This window comes from Rattus norvegicus, chromosome X (assembly GCF_036323735.1).
Source record: "Rattus norvegicus strain BN/NHsdMcwi chromosome X, GRCr8, whole genome shotgun sequence".
Classification (NCBI taxonomy): domain Eukaryota; kingdom Metazoa; phylum Chordata; class Mammalia; order Rodentia; family Muridae; genus Rattus; species Rattus norvegicus.
The window spans coordinates 74,261,571-74,285,141 of NC_086039.1; the positions used below are offsets into that span (position 1 = coordinate 74,261,571).

General features: G+C 39.1%; 1 protein-coding gene and 1 pseudogene across 1 annotated transcript in view; one reads left to right on the plus strand and one right to left on the minus strand.

Moving 5' to 3' along the window:
* The window catches only part of Pbdc1 (polysaccharide biosynthesis domain containing 1), a 56,242-nt gene extending 41,858 nt beyond the window's left edge, over positions 1-14,384 (plus strand). Inside the window, exon 6 of the mRNA XM_008773349.4 lies at positions 1,731-14,384. Coding sequence (XP_008771571.1) covers positions 1,731-1,807 — 77 coding nt within the window. The 3' untranslated portion in view covers positions 1,808-14,384. The remainder of the gene's footprint in view (positions 1-1,730) is intronic.
* Rpl19-ps22 (ribosomal protein L19, pseudogene 22) lies at positions 2,521-3,083 on the minus strand (annotated as a pseudogene).
* Positions 14,385-23,571: the final 9,187 nt, after the last annotated feature.

Below are 23,571 nucleotides of genomic sequence, written 5' to 3' on the forward strand. Positions count from 1 at the left end.
ATCTTGTTTGCAAAATGGGCATGATGATTTTACCTGGCCTATTATTATGTAATAATTAAATGTAACATGTAAAATACAACAGGACCAGATACGGTTAGCAATATATAGATGATGTTGCAGGTTGACTTTTTCAGAAATAGAACTGAGAAGTGGATATATCCATGAAATTTTTACTAGGTAATGTGTTTGGGTTCAGTACCTATAAGAAATCAAAGGAAGTAGAAACTTGCAGACATAGAGTGATACTTAGAGCAAATAGATTAGTTGATTCCGAAAGCAAGTTTCAAGTCAGGGTTGGTTGCACAGAGTTGTCCCAAATTAGAAAAATAGGACTAAATTTTTATAATTCCATAGTGATTAGTCATTGGCTGTATCCTGTCTCTTGATAAAGCATCTTACCTCTGGATAAGCCAATTCTTCGCAGGCAAGAGTGGTCTGGCTGTGCTAAGTATAAACCCAGTGGCCATCAACACTTTCACGTGCTGGAGGAGTAAGCACTTCAATCCTGCAGAGTTGAAGCAACAGGTGGTATATAATAACATTCGCTAAAGCTGTTGCTTCATGCCCTTTAACCTCAGCTTCTGTAATTTTTCTTTCTGTTATTGTTTTACACTATGGTCATCAAAAGGGATTAAATAATTTTTCCACATTAATGAATCATTTTACTTTGGGCACGAAAGAAAGATTCTGATATATCTTTTATTAATTAAGCTCTGTATCAGTTTTTCATGTTCTTAGTACAAATTTTTTTGCAGTAACACATATTAATTGTATAAAATATTTGGTTTCATTATGACATTCTCCTGCATATATGTCATGTACGTTGATCTTTGTTACCTCATCACACTCTCTTATCCCTCCCCCACCCATCCTACTGGTCCTGCTTCTCTTCCTAAATAATTCTCCTTCTGCTTTCAAGTCTCTATTTTATTTATGCATAGATTATGTATATGGGAGAAAACATAAGAGTTTTGTTTTTCTGGGCCTAGCTTATTTTGCTTAATATGATGATCTTCATATCCACCCATTTCCTGCATAATATATGTTCTTTTATGGTTACATTGTGTATGTATGCCCATTTCATTATCTAGCCATCTATTGAAGGACCCTTAGACTAACTATATAACTTGATGATTTGTGAACAAGGCCACAATAAGCTTGGGTGAGCAGGCATTCTCAGTGCCATACTGACTTGAAATTCTGAAGATAAATACCTGGGGTAACTGTATAATACTTATTATAACTGTATAATAAGGTAATTTAAATTTTATTTTTAGGGGACTATCCATATCGATTTCTATAGTAACTACATTGATTTACACCTATAAGTAGTGTATATAGGATGCTTTCCCCTACATCCTCACCAGCATTTGTTATTTATTTTGATTATAGCCAGTCTGGATAAGATGGATCAGAGTGTAATTTTGGTACACGTTTCTCTGATAGTTAAGAATGTTGGATAGTTTTTTGTGTATATTTGTGTAACTCTAGGCTATCTAATATGTTGTCCTGGCCTCTTCCAGCTCCATGCATGTATGTGCTTGTTCATGTGCAACACACGCACGCACACACACACACACACACACACACGTACATAAATAAAATTAAATAAGTCTTATGGGATTGTTAACTGTCAATTATGTGGATTAAGCAGAAGGTAAAAGAGTAGTTCTTTTAAAGATGAATATGAATTTTGCTAAGTGAAATAATTTTGTTCTGTCTCTTTCTAGGTGAGAATATCTCAATAAACGGTGACAGAAATTTGATAACTAAATGGCAGTCATTGAAACTGGATGAAAATATGTGATGGGATGAAATACTTAGGTCTCAGATAACCACACAAAATGCAAAGACTAAAAGGTAACTCCACCAGAAATTCCAGTCATTAAATGCCAAAAGGGAGAAAAGTGGGAAATAGCAAGGAGTTTTTAGGGCAGTTGCTTAAACTGAAGATTCAATAGTGTTTGTACTTCCTCCCTTCTTGACAGTAGTATTATTGACATTCAGGATTTAACTGAAATTATCTTCTAATGAGTTCAGATTAAATGACTACTTTTTCAGGTAGAACCCATCATTCCTAGCAAAATCTAAGCTCTCTAGAAGAGTACATGGAATTGTCATTTCGTTTTTATCTCTTACAATTTATTCCTAAACTCTGTACAACCAGGGTTTTCTTCCACCACTCTACTTCGGTTGCTCACAATGTAGGTAATAACATACAAATTGATAAATCCACTGATCACTTATCAAGCACCAATCTTTTAGTGACTTTTGACATAATTATTTTTTTACCTTTCTAAACATATTACACACATTGAAATAATAGTTTCACAATCTTCCCGCTCCACTAACAACAGTTATTTTTCCTCTTTAAATTTTAGGAATACACTAGAATTAGTCCTAGAGCCTGTTTTTGTTTTTGTTTTCTTTTTTTTTTCAAGGACAAAAGCTTGTTTTATTTTAATGGCTGATCCACGAGAGGCCACAGCCAGGCCACTATGTACAGACATGAGGGAAGCTTCATTTCTTGGTCTCTTCCTCCTTGGACAGAGTCTTGATGATCTCCTCCTTCTTTGCCTGGAGGCGCTCCTCCCAGCGCTTTCATGCTTCCTTGGTTTTAGACCTACGAGTCTCAGCCTGGTCAGCCAGTAGCTTCTTGCGAGCCTTGTCTGCCTTCAGTTTGTGAATGTGCTCCATGAGAATCCACTTGTTTTTGAACACATTCCCTTTGACCTTCAGGTACAGACTGTGATACATATGGCGGTCAATCTTCTTAGATTCCTGGTATCTCCTGAGAAGCCGGTGCAGGATCCTTATCCTTCTCATCCAGGTCACCTCTTGCTCTTCCCTATGCCCATATGCCCACCCTTCCATCGGGCCAAGGTATTTTTCCAGCAGCAAGCCCGGGAATGGACAGTCACATGCTTCCGTATGATCAGCCCATCTTTGATCAGCTTCCTGATCTGCTGATCGGAGTTGGCATTGGCGATTTCGTTGGTCTCTTTGGGGTCCAACCAGACCTGCGTATTACCACAGAGAAGGACACTAGAGACAAGCCTCTTCTGTAGCCTGAGCATGCTCATGGCTGCAGACGCAGCAGCGAAAGGAGAGAGCTTGTTTTTGTTTTCTTTTACTGTGCCTAGATCCCTCTTTAGTTATTCTCACTCATCCATTATTTCCTAGATTTAAAGGTTATCTATGATGCTGGAGAGTCAAACTTTTACTTTTAATCTCAGAGTTTTGGTTCCCACCATGAAGCCCTTTCTTATCCAACTAATTTAGCAAAATTTGCTCTTGTATGCATAAAATACATTACATTCTAAAATACTCAAATTTGAGTTCTTGAAATTCACTTTCATTTTCGTTCTTTCTGTAGATTGTCTTGTCTTAAAAGATTGATTGAAAATAAAGATGGTCAGTTAATTCTTACAGATAATCAGTATAAAAGCTTGGGATCGTACCAAACTGCCTTTTGATTTCAAGGATATTAGGAAATCCAGCATGATAACAAATTCTGATAGCTCTATCATGAAAATAAATCTAAAATCTGAAAATCAACTTCAGAATCACTACTGTGTATAGCCTAGTTGGGGAAAGTGTGTCAATGTGGAGGTAAGCATTGAGACCATCTTCCTAGCTGCCTGGAAGACAATATACTGCTGGTTCCCTTCAGAACCAGGTGTAGAACTCAGCTCCTTCTCCAGCACCATTTATCTGTCTCATGACATCTTCCAGTGTGAATCTCTTCTGTGTGTCTCTTTCTATTCCCGAATATTTTCTGCCTCTCAGATGTTCCACCTTCTATTCTACACTTTTCTAAAAGCCATAGATTTTTTTTAATTGACAGGTGATACATCCATACAATATATAAATTATTCTCACTACAGTTCTTCTTTTTAGTTTAATAAAAGGCTCTTTTTCTTTCAAATATGAATTGAATACAATTATAACAATTATAAAACTATGAGGTATGATATATATTGACAATGTGTAGTCCATAGTATTTGAAAGTTAAGGAAAAAAAATCGTCTATTCTATCTTGGATTATCAACCTAAAACCATCTTTTTAGACCTAGAACACCACCTTAAATCATAAACGTTTTAAGCTTATAGGATGACTATGACGATCTAGTTTTCAACCTCATCAGAGACCTGAGAAGGGACAAATATTACCTGAGTTTTTAGGAAGTGCAGGGATGCAGCTTCCAAAAATTATAGAAATGACAGTGACAGTTGACTGCCTGGATAGTCCCCATATTCTCTAAACTATTGGAGTATCATCTTCAGCCTTATGACCCAGAATATTTGAAGGATCTTTTGTGAAGCAGAAATTATGAAGGACTTGCTTAGCCTCTCTTGCCAGAGTCCAGCAGTTGATGTCCCTGTGTCCATTTGCTCTTTCTGGATAGCATTCTGTCTGTAGATGAAGTTAGGGCATTTTCTTTGCTCAGTGGCTAGCTTGCCACAAATGAAGCCATCTCTAAATGGAGGTCTTTCAATGCTCATCTTCCAAATTGAATGGGGTGTTGCCAGGAGCTGACTTGTTTCAAAGTCAAAAATTTTTCAAATTAGTAAAAACAAATTTAAATGCCATATTCTGTGAGTCTCTTATCTGAACAAGCTAACATTGTTGTATCTAGCTATTTATCATCTGCTCAACCCAGGATGTATATTTCTGTGATAATCTAGACTAATGTCTGACAAGACCATGAGTTTGATTGGTTGACTATTAACTTGCATTAGTTAATTATCCCAAACTGTTTGTAACAGCAGCTATTAAAGGGACTGGGACTAAACTTTGTATTTTTAAATGAGTCGTTTAGGCACAACGACTATCTAAGAGTTGAAACAAAATATATAGTATATTGTTATACATATAAAACCTTAAATTTTGTATCAATATACAAAGATTTATACCAGTGAAAACCTTAAACCTGTATTAATGTACAATGATCTGTAGCCATGTAAACAAAAATAAACTTTTTTAAGAATAATAATAGCTTTAAGTTGAAGAATAGATTCAATAACCTACCTTTTACTCTATATGATAATTCTATATTTCCCCTTTTTCTTCTCAATCCCCCCATCCTCTGTCTAAAAAAGAAAAAAGGACAGAGAAAAGGAAAGGAAAGATAAAAATTCCTTAGTATAAGCTCCTTCTTTCATTTTCTCCCTGACCAAGACCATAATTATTTTTAATCATCCCCTAAAATGACAACATATCCATAACTCATAAGATGACCAAAACCATTTACTTCAACTTTAGGGACTGGGACTACTGTCTTATAATTGTTCATACTGTATGTTGTTTATTATTATAAGAGAAATAGCCTTTTTTATTTAGGAAAAAAGGAGACATTTTTGAGGTTTAGTCTGTCGTTATGTATTCTAATGCTAAATTCTGTACCTGAAGGTCAAGGCGTACAAGTGAATTCTCATGTTTCCCAGCTTTTGTCATGGAAACCTTGTTTTTTAAATTTAAAACTATTGGCTACATAAAAATGGCTATAGCCAATTACTGGAGGGACTAGAGGTAGGAAGGTTTTGAGTTACCTGGTTGGGAGTTGCAGAGGGAGAGAGAGAGGTAAAGGATGCTTGAGAGAGGAGGAAGCCGCCATGAGGGGAGATGGGCCATGAGCACATGGCCAGGAGAAACAGCAAGTATTTGGGGTACACCACTGAGGAAGTATCCAGGCAAAAAGTTAGAAAAGTAGATTAGGGGTTACCCCCCAGTAATTGTCAAAGTCAAATAAAATCACCACAGTCTGAGTCTCATTCATTTGTAAGCTAGATGGGGATAAATTTAAATCAGTTCAACTATACTCAACATGGTCTCTAGCAGCAGGAAGGACCATGGACATCAACATGGACTCAGGTACCAACACTGACCATGCATATCCACATGGCCTCTGGCAGTAACAGAGACTACAGACGCCAACATGACCTCTGGCAGCAGCACATATCATAAAGGTCTTTTGAGGAGGGCCAATTCCGAAAGTGAACCTTCCTTCAGGCTGCTACACACCACTCTGCCAGCCCTATTTAGCAACAACGTGCTCCCCTGTCCACCAGAGTCCTGCTTCTGCCTCTGTTACTGCTGCAGTTGCTACTGTGTCTCTACCTCTCTCGGCTCCATGCATGTTGTTCTGTTCTGCCATTGTTCCCAACTCTCCACCACAAATTTATTTATTTATCGCATTGCAAACTGCAGTGTGTCACACATTATATATTTTTTCCCAAATGGATTTGCATGAAAATACTTATTGTAAAAACTCATTGGTCTGGTTCAAGGTTTCAGATTTCTGAAGCACCATAAATACTGGACTATCACGGAGACTCCTCTCAGATATCCCGTTGTTTGCCCAAAGTCAGCATGATTTTGTGTCTGGGCAAGGTGTCCAGAGAAGGATCAGTGAGAACTCCAGGTCATTGATGGCTCCAGGCCATCAATGCTGGCTGCCCCACTGGGTTTGACTGTTGTACCTGGAGCCAGCATCATGGCCCCCATGCTCTCCTCCCTGCAGCAGGGTGAGCAACTCCATTCTGTGGCCCTGCTAGTTCACTCTGAGGACCTGACCTACTCAGCAACAAACTGTTCCCTTGTCCTGAGGGCCAAGCTCCCATACCACTCCCATACCACAGGCACCAAGTCTCTAGTTTGTTTGCCATTCTCTTGTGGCTCGGCTCCACTATCATTCTTTCCCAATTTCATGAGACCACTTTTTAATAGCATCTTCCCATAAAACCTACTCTTCATTCACTGTCATGTTTCCCCTGGGAGGTACCATGAGTCTCTCAGGCTCCTCTGGGCTGCTCCACTGACCCTTGAGAGCCTGTGGCCACTGCTGTTTTGTGCTCCCTCAGCCTATATATTCTCTTAATTGATATTTAGCATGATTCCAAGTTTTGCTTATTGTAACTAAAGCTATGAGAGATAGTTTGCCATCTTTTATTGTTTCTAAATAAAACTACAGAAGTAGAATTGCTGGGACACACAGTAGGTGTATATTGAATGTTCATATGAAAGTGACTGTTTTTTCCAAAATATTATGCAATTTTGACTCCCACCAGCAACGAATGACACTTCAAGGTGCTTTGCATAAATACAAATGATTGACATTATGAGTTTTTAAAATACTCACTGTAGTGTGTAGAACCTAGTATTACACTGAGATTTTAATTTGCATTTTCTAACAGTTATATTGAGGACATTTTTCTGCATTATTGGCAATTGATTTCTCCACTGCATTATCCATGAAATATAATGTGAAGTTTTTATATACATATACATTATGGAGTAAATAAAGTGAATTAATGTATCTATCATCTCATATACCACTTTTTGTGAGAATGTTTAAAATATTCTGGGAAAGATATTAGGAATGGTCAAATAGATACTGTATTATTATTACTTATACTCACCTTGCAGTAAAATCTATCTTCAGAATTTATTCTGTTTGTCTAACTCAAATTTGGTAGTCTGTCAGCATCTACCCATTATCAATTATCCTCCAGTCCCTGGTAACCACTATTATACTTTCTCCTTCTATTTTTTAATTTCTTTGGATTCAATATGGGAATGAGATCAAATAGTATTTTTCCTTTCTGTATGTGGCTTATTTCAATTACCACGATGTCCACCCAATTCATCAATATTATTACTCTCCTAAAAACATCCTATTGTGTATGTATATTACATTTAGTTTATTTATTGTTAGACACTTAAGTGGATCCCACACCTTGGATATTATGAACAATTATTTAGTCTTTTCTGGGTTCATACATATTTTAGGGTTTTTTCTATTTTTGTAAAGAATCATATTGGGATTTTTATAGAGACTGTCTTCAAATCTTTAGCTAACACTGGGTAGTGTGGATATTTAAAATAATATTTATTTACTTTTATCTTGCATGTATGAGTATTTTGCATACACACACACATACACACACACACACACATATATACATATATATGTATGTATGTGCACCCTATACATGTGCCTGGTACCCACAGAATCCAGAAGAAGGTATTAAATCCTTGGAACTGGACTTACAGATGGTTATAACAATACAGATATTGTCCTGGAAACTGCCAAGATCAGTATACAGATATAGTTCCGCATTTATCAAAATTCCAATGTCATGTTTCACCAATTTAGGAAAAACAATCCATATGGAACCACAAAGGCCATGAGTAGCCAAAGCAATTCAAGGAGTAGGAACATGGCTAGAGGTATTAAAACACCCCGCTTTAAATTATACTACACAAATGTTGGATTTTGTTAAAAGCTATTTATGCACCCATTGGTATGATCATATGAATTTATCCTTTTTGATTAATAATGTATGTTGCATTATTAATACCAGGAATGCGTTCCAGATTTAACTTAAATCTGGTGAATGGCTCTTTTAATGTTATGTTGATTGCAATTAGTTAAAGATTACACTGACTACTTTCAAAAATTTTTGTTCCTCAGCTTTAGGAACAAGGCTATTGCTAGTTTTGTAAGATGTTTTTGAAACTATTCCCAATTATCTGAGAGTGGGGAGGTTTGCAAGGGTCAGTGTTAATTCTTCTTTCCACGTTTGATGGAATACACCTGTGCTGGGCTTCTTTTTGCTAGGCTCTACCCTTTACTTGCTTCTAGTCTACTCAAATTTTATATTTTATTTTGGTTTAGTCTTGGGAGCTTGTATAAGTGTAGGAATGTATCCATCTAGGCTAAATTATCCAGTTTGTTGTGTGATTGTTCACATCCTTTATATCTGTGTTGTCAATTGAAATGTAACATTTACTTTTCTTTCCAGCTAAGCCTGCCTGCCTGCCTGCCTGCCTGCCTGCCTGCCTTCCTTCCTTCCTTCCTTCCTTCCTTCCTTCCTTCCTTCCTTCCTTCCTTTCTTTCTTTCTTTCTTTCTTTCTTTCTTTCTTTCTTTCTTTCTTTCTTTCTTTCTTTCTTTCTTTCTTTCTTTCTTTCTACACTTCAAATTTTATTCCCCTCCTGGTCCACCCTCCAACTGTTCCACATCCCATACCTCTTCCCCGCCTCCCTATCTCCACGAGGACGTCCCCACCCCACCCACCCCACCCACCCCACCAGACCTCTAAACTCCCTGGGGCCTCCAGTCTCTTGAGGGTTAGGTGTATCTTCTCTGACTGAACCCAGACCTGGGAGTCCTCTGCTGTATGTGTGTTGGAGGCCTCATCTTAGCTGGTGTATGCTGCCTGGTTGGTGATCCAGTGTCTGAGAGATTTCGGGGGTCCAGGTTAATTGAGACTGCTGGTCTTCCTACAGGGTCGTCCTCAGCTTCTTCCAGCTTTTCTCTAATTCAACCACAGGGGTCAGCAGCTTCTGTCCATTGGTTGGGTGCAAATATCTGCATCTGACTCTTTCAGCTGCTTGTTGGGTCTTTTGGAGGGCAGTCATGATAGGTCCTTTTTTGTGAGCATCCTTTGCACTGGATCCCACTTTGGGCCTGTCGCTGTACCCACGTTTCCTCAGGCACTTCTCCATTTCCATCCCTGCAGTTCTTTCAGAAAGGAACAGTTATGGGTCAGAGTTTTGACTGTGGGATAGCAATCCAACCCCTCACTTGATGCCATCTTTCTGCTGGATGTGAGTTCTACAAGTTCCCTCTCTCCATTGTAGGGAATTTCATCTAGAGCCCCCACCCCCCGACTTTGAGTCCTGAAGGTCTCCCACCTCACAGGTCTCTGGTACATTCTGGAGGGTCCTCTCAACCTTCTTCATCCCGAGGTTGCCTGTTTCCATTCTTTCTGCTGGCTCTCAGGGCTTCAGTCCTCCCCACCCCACCTCTGCCTAATCATGTTCCTCTCTCCCCACTCCTGTCCTTTTACCTCTCCCAGGTCCCTCCCTCCACCTTGCAGTTGCTTTCTTCTCCCTCCCAAGAGGGACTGAGGCTCCTCACTTGGGCCCTTTAAATTGTTAATCTTTTTGAGTTTTGTGACTTGTATTTTGGGTATTCTGTACTTTATTTTTTGGCTAATATCCACATATTAGTGAGTACATACCGTGCATGTCCTTTTGGGTCTGAGTTACCTCACTCAGGATGATATTTTCTAGTTCCATCCGTTTGCCTGCAAAGCTCAGGATGTCCTCGTTTTTAATAGCTGAGTAATATTCCATTGTGTAGATGTATCAGCTTCTGGCTATCACAAATAATGCCGCTATGAACAGAGTGGAACACGTGCCCCTGTGGCATGGTGGTTTTTAATTATTTGAATATTTTTTTCCCTTTTTCTTAGTCTACATAAACATTTGTCAGTTATCTTTATCTTTTTTAACTGTTTTTTTAAAGATTTATTCATTTATTATATATAAGTACACTGTAGCTGTCTTCAGATACACCAGAAGAGGACATCAGATCCCATTACAGATGGTTGTGAGCCACCATGTGGTTGCTGGGAATTGAACTCAGGACCTCTGGAAGAGCAGTCAGGTGCTCTTAACCACTGAGCCATCTCTCCAGCCCCCTATCTTTATCTTTTTAAAAGTCAAGTTTATTTTGTTTTATACTGCTTTTCCAGTCTCTAGTTTATTAACTTTGGTCTGATCCTATTTTATTCCTTAAAATAACTTAGTGCTTATTTTACCCAGTTAGAGCTTTAGCCATAAGGTTGGTTGACAGCTTGCCTTTTTGATGGATGCTGTAAATATTCTTCTTAGAACTACTATGAGTTGTAAATCCCATTAGATTTCAAATGTTGTGTTTCCACTTATTTTTCTCAATATACCTTTTTATTTTCTTAAAAAAATTCTTTGTTGGCTCATTGATCATTTCATACCATATATTCAAATTTCTCTAAATTCTCATTGTTGCCAGTTTTTGTACCCATGTTCAGAAAAGTTATTTGATATGTGTTCTATCTTTTGAAATTTATTAGAAATTGTATGTCCTTCCTGTAGAATATTCCACATATGCTTGAAAATAATATGTATTCTGCTGCTATTGGACTGAATGATTACATATTTGTGTTAAGTAAATTTTACTTACATTGTACTGAAAGTCCTATGTTTCTTTATAATTACTCTGGATAATATATCCATTGTTGAAAGTGGAGTAGTCCCTTACTTTTATTTCTGCTTCTCCTTTTATATTTATTAATATCTACTTTATACATTTAAGTGCACACAATTGGGTGTATACATTTGTAATTTATGCATCCTTCTTCTTTAAGGAATTGAGTGGAATTTGTTACAGGGCAATACTAACAGTCTCAAAGGCTGAGTGCGGGCTTCTTTTTTTTTTTTTTTTTGTAAATACAATATTTTCCCTTCTCCAACTACTCCTAGATCCTCCCTACCTCCTCACCCACCCAATTCCATGTCCTTTCTTTCTCTCTGTTTTTAGGGAAAAAAAAGGAACAAATAAGCACCACAACAGCAAAAAACCAAGCAGGCAAGCAAGCAAGAAACAAACAAACAAAAAACCCCACACAACACAAAAACACTAAATCAGAGATCATAATATACAAGCAAAAGACCAATAATACAAAACAGGGAGAGAGAGAGAGAGAGAACAGAGAGAGAACGGGTGGGGGGAGGAAGGGAGAGAGAGGAGAGGAGAGGAGAGGAGAGGAGAGGAGAGGAGAGGAGAGGAGAGGAGAGGAGAGGAGAGGAGAGGAGAGGAGAGGAGAGGAGAGAAAAACATCCTTGGGGTGTTGGACAGTTCATTTTGTGAATTCAACTTAGCTGGAGAAGAGGCGAGGAATTCCAATAATGGATTGGGACTTTCCTGGAAAATTAAGTTGCTCTCTTTTTTGTCCTTTTATGGGATTTTCAGATATGGGATACAAATCAGATGTATGACAGGGAGGACAATTTTGCACAGCTAATGATAAAGGGCTCCCAATACAACGAAGCAACGGGTAATTAGCAATCTTCACAGTTGGCCACTTTGGTATTATCTTGCTTGGTGTGGTTTTGTCTTTACTGTTTGCTTAATCTCATTATGTCCTATTGTAGTACAAGTCTGCAGCTGTATCAGCCTTTAGCCATTAGCCATCTGCCTCTTTACCCTTTCTGCCCCTCTAGCTTATTTCTCCCCTTGGAGACTTCCATTCCTTAATCTTGGGTGAACGGCTACTAGTTGACATTGTGCTGTTGACTCTACCTATTGAGGGAAAGGAAATGTCTCTGATCTGTGGCAGTCAGAGGAACTGCAGGTGCCTTTGAAATCTCGCAGGACAATATTTTTAGCACCAAATTGTTGAAATCTGGAAGTTTGCATTTTATAGTAAAAAAAAGTGTAGGGACCAAATATGAGGAGCAGAATAACAGTTACCAGGGGCTTAAGAAGGGTAGGATCTAGTTTAGACCCTGGAAGCAAGACAATTTTTATGGCTATCCAAATGATTGTTTATGTCTAGGCAATATTACATTAAAATAATGTAGACATTTTGTCCTAGACTAAGAATTATAGTAAACCATAATGCACAGAAAGAAATGTAGCCTGTGATGAAGCCAAATGAATATATTTATCTTCTTATTTGACTATTGGGCCTTTAAATAGTACAGACACCTTGCAGGAACCTCTATTATAGGACTTCCATCTCAGGATCTGATCTCCACTTTGTAACACTAAAGATAAGCCTTTGTGATTATTGGATTCAGATAACACAAACATATATCTCAAGTCTGAGGTAGACAACAGAAAATTTGTTTACATAATTAAAAGTACACTGGCTATATATTAAAATAACTTAATCACAGTATGTTAAGAAGGGTTGAATTATACATTATGGTGAGAGCTAGCTGGACTGGGAATCTAAACGATTTATGGCTCTTGGTTAAGACATAAGAAGTGTGTCCAGAGTCTGTAAGAAACTGTTGGCCTTCTTCCCAAACACTATATCCACTGGTGTCCTTTTCTTTTCTTTTTTCTTTTTTCTTTTTTTTTAGAAGATCCTGTAACAACTGTTGTAGTAAGTACTAAGAATTATGTTTTAATTACTTTTATTTTTTTACAGTCTAGCCTTACCTTTCTCCTAGTCCACCCTCCCACAGTTCCTCATCCCACTCCTGCCCTTGTCTCCAAGAGAATATCCCCACCCTCCACCCTCTCCAGGTCTCCCCATTCCCTGAGGCCTCCAGTCTCTTGAGGGTTAGGTGCATCTTACTGAGTCCAGACCTAGCAGTCCTCTGCTGTATATGTGTCAGGGACCTTGAACCAGTTCCTGTATGCTGCCTGGTTGGTGATCCAGTGTCTGAGAGATCTCAGGGGTCCAGGTTAATTGAGACTGCTGGTCCTCCTACAGGGTTGCCCTACTCTTCAGCTTCTTCCAGATTTTCCCTTTTTCCTGTTTCTGTCCACTGCTTGGGTGTAAATATTTGCATGTGTCTCTTTTATCCAAGAGAAGTAGATGGCAGGAAATAATCAAACTCAGGGCTGAAATCAACCAGGTAGAAACAAAAAGAACTATACAAAACCAGGAGCTGGTTCTTTGAGAAAATCAACAAGGTAGATAAACCCTTAACCAGACTAACCAGGGGGCACAGAAAGAGTATCCAAGTTAACAAAATCAAAAATTAAACAGGAGACATAACAAAAGAATCTGAGTAAATTCAAGAAAATCTGGATGAAATGGACAATTTTGTAGACAGATACCAGTTATCAAAGTTAAATCAGGATCAGACAAACCATCTAAACAGTCCCATGACACCTAAAGAAATAGAAGGAGCTATTAAAAGTCTCCCAACCAAAAAAAGCCCAAGACTAGATAGGTTTAGTGGAGAATTCTATCAGACCATCATAGAAGAACTCATATCAATACTGTCCAAACTATTCCACAAAATAGAAACAGAAGGAAGACTACCCAATTCCTTCTATGAAGCCATAATTACGCTTATATCTAAACCACCCAAAGACCCAACAGAGAAAAACAACTTCAGACCAATTTTCCTTATGAATATCAATGCAAAAAAGCGAATAAATCTTGCAAACTGAATCCAAGAACACATAAAAATGATTATCCATCATGATCAAGAAGGCTTCATCCCAGGGATAAAGGGATGGCTCAATATACGGAAATCAAGCAATGAAATCTACTATGTAAACAAACTCAAAGGAAAAAAACCACATGATCCTCTCATTAGATGCTGAAAAAGCATTTGACAAAATTCAACACCCCTTTATGATAAAAGTCCTGGAAAGATCAGGAATTCAAGGCCCATACCTAAACATAGTAAAAGAAATATACAGCAAACCAGTAGCCAAAATTAAACTAAATGGAGAGAAACGTGAAGAAATCCCACTAAAATCAGGGACTAGACAAGGCTGCCCACTCTCTCCCTACTTATTCAATACAGTACTCAAAGTCCTAGCCACAGCAATCAGATAATGAAAAGAGGTCAAAGGAAAACAAATTGGAAAGGAAAAAAGTTAAAATATCACTATTTGCAGATGAGATGATAGCATTCTTAAGTGACCCCAAAAGTTCCACTAGAGGACTATTAAGCCTGATAAACAGCTTCAGCAAAGTAGCTGGGTATAAAATTAACTCAAATAATCAGTAGCCTTCCTCTACACAAAAGAGAAACAGACTGAGAAAGAAATTAGGGGAATGACACCCTTCATAATAGTCACAAGTAACATAAAATACCTTGGTGTGACTCTAACCAAGCAAGGGATAGATTTGTATGACAAGAACTTCAAGTCTCTGAATAAAGAAATTGAAGAAGATCTCAGAAGATGGAAAGATCCCCCATGCTCATGGATTAGCAGGATCAATATAGTAAAAATGGCCATTTTGCCAAAAGCAATCTACAGATTCAATGCAATCCCCATCAAAATTCCAACTCAATTCTTCATAGAGTAAGAAATAGCAATTTGTAAATTCATTTGGAATAACAAAAAACCCAGGCTAGCGAAACCTATACTCAACAGTAAAAGAACTTTTGGGGGAATCACCATCCCTGACCCCAAGCAGTATTACAGAGCAATGGTGATAAAAAGTGTATGGTATTGGTACAGAGACAGGCAGGTAGATCAGTGAAATAAAATTGAAGACCCAGAAATGAATCCACACACGTTTGATCTTTGACAAAAGAGCTAAAACCATCCAGTGGAAAAAAGATAGCATTTTCAACAAATGGTGGTGGTTCAACTGGAGGTCAGCATGTAGAAGAATGCAAATTGACCCATTCTTATTGCCTGGTACAAAGCTCAAGTCCAAGTGGATCAAGGACCTCCACATTAAACCAGATACACTCAAACTAAAAAAAATCTCCTGAACAGAAGATCTTATACTCTAAGATCAAGAATTGACAAACGGGACCTCATTAAATTGCAAAGCTTCTGTAAGGCAAAGGACACTGTCATTAGGAGAAAATGGTAACCAACAGAATGGGAAAAGATCTTTACCAATCCTACATCTGAAAGAGGGCTAATAGCCAACATATACAAAGAACTCAAGAAGTTAGATTCCAGAGAGTCAAATAGCCCTATTAAAAAATGGGGTATTCTCAGCTGAGGAATATCGAATGGCTGAGAAGTACCTAAAGAAATTTTCAACATCCTTAGTCATCAGAAAAATACAAATCAAAACAACCCTGAGATTCCACCTCACACCCGTCAGAATGACTAAGATCAAAAACTCAGGTGAAAGCAGATGCTGGCGAGGATGTGGAGAAAGAGGAACACTCCTCCATTGTTGGTGGGATTGCAAGCTAGTACAACCACTCTGGAAAGCAATCCAGCTGTTCCTCACAAAATTGGACATAGTACAACCTGAGGATCCAGCTATATCTCTCCTGTGTATATACCCAAAAGATGCTACAACATATAACAAGGACACATGTTCCACTATGTTTATAGCAGTCTTATTTAGAATAGCCAGAAGCTGGAAAGAAGCTAGATGTCCCTCAACAGAGGAATGGATCCAGAAAATGTGGTACATTTACACAATGGAGTACTACTCAGCTCTTAAAAACAATGACTTCATGAAATTCATGAAATGGATGTAACTAGAAAATATCATCCTGAGCGAGGTAACCCAATCACAAAAAAACACACATGGTATGCACTTACTGATAACTTGATATTAGCCCAATAGCTCTGATTACCCAAGAGTATAGGCCAAAGACCACATGAAGCTCAAGAAGAAGGATGACTAAAGTGCATAGTCTTCAGTCCTTCTTAGAAGGGGTAACAACAATATTCATAGGAGGAAATATGGAGGCAAAGTTTGGAGCAGAGACTGAAGGAATGGCCATTCAGAGCCTGCCTCACCTGGGAATCCAGCCCATATACATACAGTCACCAAACCCAGACAATATTACTGATGCCAAGAAGTGCATGCTGACAGGAGCCTGATATAGCTGTCTCCTGAGAGTCTTTGCCAGAGCATGACAAATACAGAGGTGAATGCTTCCAGCCAACCATTGAACTGAGAATGGGGTCCCTATAGGAGGAGTTAGAGGAAGGATTGAAGGAGTTTTAGGGATTTGCAACCCCATAACAACAATAATACCAACCAATCAGAGCTCCCAGGGAATAAACCACCAACCAAAGAGTACACATGGATAGACCCATGGCTCCAGCTGCATATGTAGCAGAGGATGGCCTTGTTGGGAGCCAAAGGGAGGAGAAGCCCCTGGTCAGCCAAGGCTGGACCCTCTCCCCAGTGTAGGGGAATGTCAGTGCAGGGAGGCTGGCAGGGTTGTTTGGGTCTGGGAAAGGGAATAACATAACCGCATAGGTAGCAATGAATAGCCTAGTAAGAGCACCAGTTGAAGGGGAAGCCCTTGGTCCTGCCAAGACTGAACCCCAAGTGAACGTGATTGTTGGGGGGAGGGCGGTAATGGGGGGAGGATGGGGAGGGGAACACCCAGATATAAGGGGGGAGGGGTTAGGGGCATGTTGGCCCTGAAACCGGGAAAGGGAATAACAATTGAAATGTAAATAAGAAATACCCAAGTTAATAAAGATGGTGGAAAAAATGTAAATAAAAAATCAAATAAAAATGAAAAGAAATAGTTTTTAAAATTATCTTTTTTATTGGATATTTCATTTATTTGCATTTCTAATGTTATCCCCTTTCCCAGTCTCCCCTCCACAAACCTATCACATCCTCCTCCCCTGGCTTCTATGAGGGTTCTCCCCCACCCACCAACCCACTCCTACCTCACCTCCCAAGCATTCCCCTTCACTGGGGCATCGAGCCTTCACAGGACCAAGGGCCTCTCCTCCCATTGGTGCCAAACAAGGCCATCCTCTGCTGCATATGCAGCTGGAACCATGTGTCTGTCCATGTGTACTCTTTGGTTGGTGGTTTAGTCCCTGGGAGCTCTGGGAGGTCTGGTTGGTTGATATTGTTGTTCTTCCTATGGGGTTGCAAACCCCTTCAGCTCCTTCAGTCCTTTCCTGAAGAGAGGATGGGTAGGGGAAAAGGGGGGCAGGATCAGGTATAGGAGGAAACAGGAGTGATATCCAGAGTTCAGGAAATTGAACAGAGGTGTGTAGCAATGGGGGAACTTGGGGTAGCCACTAGGAAGTCCCGGATGCCAGGAAAGGAAGAAGCTCCCAGAACCCAATGGGTGATGACACTAGGTGAAATACCCAACAAAGAGGAGGGAAAACCTGTAGAGACCGTATCCAGAAGTTAGGCAAGGCCCCTGGTTGGGGGATGGAGCCACCCACTCATCTCCAAAATTTTAACCAAGAATGGCTCCTGTCTAAAGGAAATACTGGGACAAAGTGTGGAACAGAGACTGTCCCACCTGGGGATCCATCCCATATATAGACACCAAATTCAGACAGTATTGGGAATGCCAAGAAGTGCTTGCTGACAGGAACCTGATACAGCTGTCTCCTGAGAGGTTCTGCCAGAGCCTGACAAATACAGAGGCGGATGCTCATAGCCAGCCATTTGACTGTAAACGGGGTCCCCAATGGAGGAGTTAGAGAAAGGACTGAAGGAGCTGAAGGGGTTTGCAACCCCATAGGAAGAACAACAATAGCAACCAACCAGACCCCCCAGAGCTCCCAGGGATGAAACCACCAACCAAAGAGTACACGTGGAGGGACCCATGGCTCCAGCCGTATATGTAGCAGAGGATGCCATTGTCTGGCATCAATAGGAGGAGGGAATGGCATAACAAGTTACTACAAGATGAGGTATATTCACTCATATTAAGGCTGGGTGAGACAATCCAGTAGGAGAAAGGGGGCCTCAATAGTGGGCAAAAGAATCAGAAACAGCCCGACTTCCACTGTTAGGAGAACCACAAGCATACCATGGCCGTAAGATAGATAGATGCAGAGGACCTGGGTCAGACAGATACATGCAGGCTTCTTGGTTGTCAGTTCAGTCTCTGTAAGTACTTATGAGCCCAGGTGAGTTGATTTTGTGGGTTTTCTTGTGGTGTCCTTGACCCCTCTGGCTGCAATAGTCTTTCCTCCCCATCTTCTCTGGGATTCCCCAAGTTCATTCCAATATTTATCTGTGGGTCTCTGCATCTGTTTCCATCAGTTACTGGATGGAGTCTCTCTGATGATGATTGTGCTGGACTCCTGTCTCTGTGGTCTCTGAACATAGCAGAGTAGAAGAAAATATTTCATTGACTTTTTTGCCAGTCATGTTTGCTTATATGTGAGATCTCTGGACTATCCAGCCTTTGGTTCCTGGCTCTGCAGGTACTGTCAAGCAGAGGATCCTTCTCTTTGCATGGGTCTCCACTTGGACCAGTCATTGGCTGGCCATTCCTAGAAGTTCTGTGCCACCTTTTCCTCAGCATATCTTGTAGGCACAACAACTTATATGTTGAAGCTTTTGTGGCTGAGTTGGTTTCTCAGTCTCTCCACTGGAACTCTTGTCTGGTTATGGAAGGTTGTCAGTTCAGGCTCCATAGCCTTCATTACTAGGAGTCATTGCTAGGCTTATCCTCATAGATTCCAGAGAGTTTCCATAGCACTAAGATTTTACCTTGTTATTGAAATGGTCCCCAATTCTACCTGTTTCTCTCAGTACTCTCTCCATCCATTCCCCCCACTTTATCCCTACTGTTTCCATCCACACCTACCTCCAGTGCACCTGAGAAATCTATTCTATTTCCCCTGACCAAGAAGATCTTTGCACCACCACAATCTTGAGCCCTCCTTGTTACTTAGCCTCTCTGGGTCTGTGGATGTAGCATGATTATCCTTTACAGCTAATATCTACTTATAAAGTGAGTACATACCATGTTTGTCTTTCTGGGACTGGGTTACCTCACTCAGGATGATCTTTTCTAGTTCTATCCATTTGGCTGCAAATTTCATGATGTCATTGTTATTAACAGCTGAATAATACTCCACTGTGGAAATGGATGTACCACATTTTCTTTTATCCTTTGGTTGAGGGACATTTAGGGTGAATTCAGTTTCTTACTATTACCAATAAACCTGCTATGAATATAGTTGAGCAATTGTTCTTCTGGTAGGATGGGGTGTTCACTGGGTCTATGCCAGAAGTGGTATAACTGGGTCTTGAGGTAGACAGATTTCCAATATTCTGTGGAACTGCCATATTGATTTCTGTAGTGGCTTTACAAGCTTGCACTCCCACCAGCAGTAGAGGGGTGTTCCCCTTGCTCCACACCCTCCCCAGCATAAGCTGTCACTTGTGGTTATTGATCTTCGCCATTCTGACAGGTGTAAGGTAGAATCTCAAAGTAGTGTTGATTTGCATTTCCGTGGTGGCTAAGGATGTTGAACATTTCTTTAAGTGTTTTCAGTCATTTGAGATTCCTCAATCAAGAATTCTGTTCAGATTTGTTCCCCATTTTGAAATTGGTTCATTTTTTAGTTATCTAGTTTCTTGAGTTCTTTATCTATTTCGAATATTAGTCCTTTATTGGATGTAAAGTTGGTGAAGATCTTTTCCCAACCTCTGGGTTGCTGTTTTGTCCTGTTGATTAGTGTCCTTTGCCTTACAGAAGTTTTTCAGTTTCATGAGGTTGCATTTATCAATTGTTGATCTTAGAGCCTGAGGCATTGGAGTTCCCTTTAGGAAGTTGTCTCCAGTGCAAATGTTTTCAAGCCTATTTCCCACTCTCCTTCTATTAGATTCAGCGTGTCTGGTTTTATGTTGAGGTCTTTGATCCATGTGGACTTGTTTTGTGCAGGGTAATAGATATGGATCTATTTGCATTCTTTTACATGCTGGCATCCAGATAGACAAGCACCGTTTGATGAAAATGTTTTCGTTTCTTCTGTGTGTAGTTCTGGCTTCTTTGTCAAAAGTCAAGTGTCCCTAGGTATGTGGATTTATGTCTGGATCTTCAAGTTGATTTTATTGATCAACTTCACTGTTTTTATGCCAGTACCATGATCTTTTTACACTAAAGCTCGGTGGTACAATTTCACATCATGGATGGTGCTGTCCACAGCAGTTCTTTTATCGCTAACCTCTGGTGTTTTGTATTTTCCATATGAAGTTGAGAATTGTCATTTCAAAAATTATGATGAATTTGGGTGGGATTACATGGAATCTGTAAATTCCTTTTGGTAGGATGTTCATTTTTACTATGTTAATCCTGCCAATCTATGAGCATGGGGCACCTTTCTGTCTTCTGAGATCTTTTTCTGTTTCTTTCTTCTAAGGCTTGACATTCTTGTCATGCATGTCTTTTACTTGCTTGGTTAGAGTTACCCTAAGATCTTTTCAATTATTTGTGTTTATTGTAAAGGGTGTTGTTTTCCTTATTTCTTCAGTTTGTTGCTTGTATATAGAAGGCCTACTGATTTTTAAAAAATTAATCTTGTATCCAGCCACTTCAGCTGTAGGAGTTCTCTGGTAGAATTTTTGGGGTTGCTTATGTATATTATCCTGTTACCTTTGAATAGCAATACTTTGACTTCTTCCTTTCCAATTTGTATTGCCTTGATCTCCTTTTATTTTATTTTTATTATTTTATTGCCGTAGCAAGAATCGATTCCTTACTTTTTAAAGAATTTCATACATGACCTCTGTATTTACATAATTTCCTCCTCAGTAGTATATATATATACTACTGAGTTCATTTAGCATTGTTTGTTGTGTGCATACCTGTCTGCAGCTGACCACTTTAACCTGTGAAGTACCTCTTCCATAGAGAATACTGACTCTTCCTTTTCAGCAGCTATTGATTTCTTTTAACTCTTCATCTGGAGGAGGGGCTTTGTAAAATTTTTCCTACCCTTTTATTTTGGCACATCAGCGATGCCATTCATTATACAGGTCTTACTTTTGGTTATTACATTGATGAGATTTCATGCATATACTGTTCCCATCCTGTCTGGAAGACACTATAAAGCATCAGGTGTCCTGGTCCTATGGCTTTAAAAGTCCTCTGCCTCCCTCTTTTGTAATGTTTCCTGGGTCTTAAATGTAGAGGTTGCTGTGTAGATGTATCAATTGCAGTTACGCGTCCTACAGTTATTCTCTGTACTGACCACTTGTTGATCTCTGTAATAGGCCCTGTTTTCTCCAAAAGGAAGCTTCTCTCATAAGCTTCTTTTTATCCAAAAAGAAGCTTCTCCTGTTTTTATTACAGACATGGATTAATCAAAAGCTACAGAAAAGAAAAAAAAAACCCACATTCACTTGTCATTTTTTCCTATTCTTGCTGAAAAATCAATAGTTTTTTGGGGAAAAATCTCTCCAAAAGAAGTACATTGATTTAATGACAATTTATAGTCATTAGTGGCATATAAAGGTCCAGTCTTCTCCTATGAAGATGGCATATTCTGTGGGGACCAATCAAGATACTTCACCAGCAATTCTTCCTGTTTCCCAAATGTGCTAGCAACAACAGAGCCATGATATGAGGAATAGATGTTGTTGTACTTAAGTTCTCTTTGATGGGCTGAAATAAATTTTCCAGAACTTCACTTTTTTCTTTTTCCTCTTTTATGGTTTCAGATTTGGGATTCCCCTTAGATTTTGGAAGGTAGGAGGAAGGTAGCATCAATTTTGTAACATAAAATCATTGGTTATATGCTGGCTCATTTCAAGGTGAAACAGTAGCCAAGCAAAATGTGCCTCTGTAGCTCTAGGAAAGAGTCCTGTCTGAATTAGGGATACAATCATCGTCAGTCTCAGAGTCATTTACAACAGACACTGTAAACCAACGCAATAGGTTCACATCTTGGTCAGTGCAGTGCCAAAATCAAGCATAGTCAGAAAATAAAAGAGTAGATTAAAAAGAATCTATGTCTTGGCATAGGTAAGGACAGCACAGGAGTTTTATGCAAGATAATGATATTCTTGAATGATGATAACATGGCAATCTTATTTAGTGATTATACAAATATATAGGGACATACTTTAAATATACATTACTGAACTTGTTCAAATTAAGGTCACAGTTCAAAAAAGAAAGATGTCAGACACATTTTACTGTACATTTGAAAGGTTAAAAAAATGACAGTAAAGAACATGATGTGTCATGCTCAGCTTTGCCTCAAAATGCCTGCCCCATTTTCAGTCAGTAATGTGAGATTTGGTCCATCCCCTGCATGCCCAGATTTTCTCTTGAGATTATAATCTGTTTATCATCTTCTTTTCCCAATTCCTACCCTTGTGGAATTCAAGCAATTGTACCAATCACAAACAGCACTGTTTAAATAGTCTCTACCACTGTGTGAATCAAATTATTGTAGTAAGTATCTGTCTATAATCTCGCCTCCTGCTCTCCTTCTCAGATTTAGCTGGCTATGGGAAGGGAAGTCCATAAATCCACAGCCACCAGCTCCTATAGGAGTATACCTGTTATGAACTATCCAGTCAACCCAGAGCTCACACTGGTCAACCATCTCCTTTATGTTTTACCACTATAACCTTTCCTAATAGCATGCCAAGAGCAGATACTAGACAACTATGACAGGTCCTAAAAATCTGAGTCTTGTGACAGTATACATAGTAATCAATTTTAGGTCACTTACTCTGCTCTGCTTAGCCTTTCTCATGGAAAATCTAATGAAGACTTATGCCACGTTCCTCCTTTCTTACTAGATCAATACTGATATTTATGTGGCTCTTCGTGCTATATTTCTCTGAGAATTGAAAGTAACCAAGTTTTATTCCCAAGGTATTTGTCTCTCTCGCCTTTCTGAAATATCTAGTTAAAAATATTGTATACATTTTAATAGGGCAAAATTGTAGTCAAATATAGAGGAACCTACACAGACAGGGATTTCTTTCTGCTACTCAAGGTGATATTGTCTATTAAGCATGATTGCTTTCATCCATTTTCAAGACATGTTAAGATACTGAATTTCTTGCTAATTTCTGTATCTAGCTCATGAGAAGGAGCTCTGTACCACAAATGTAAATGTTTGAAGGGAAGGCTGACATCACTTTAAATCCTCATAGCGGCATTGCCAAGAAAGGGAAAATTACAGTCATATGAGGATATCCAGTGATGGCAAGTCATAATAAAATAATACTGAAAAGAACTCAGCCTTTACATATTTCAGTTTCCATAGCTATAGTGGTAGAACACTGTACTAGTGATGTCATTCATGACAAAAGAATGGACTCTGAGAGAGCCATTTCTTGAGTTCAATGTCTATTCAACTCATTGAGCAGAG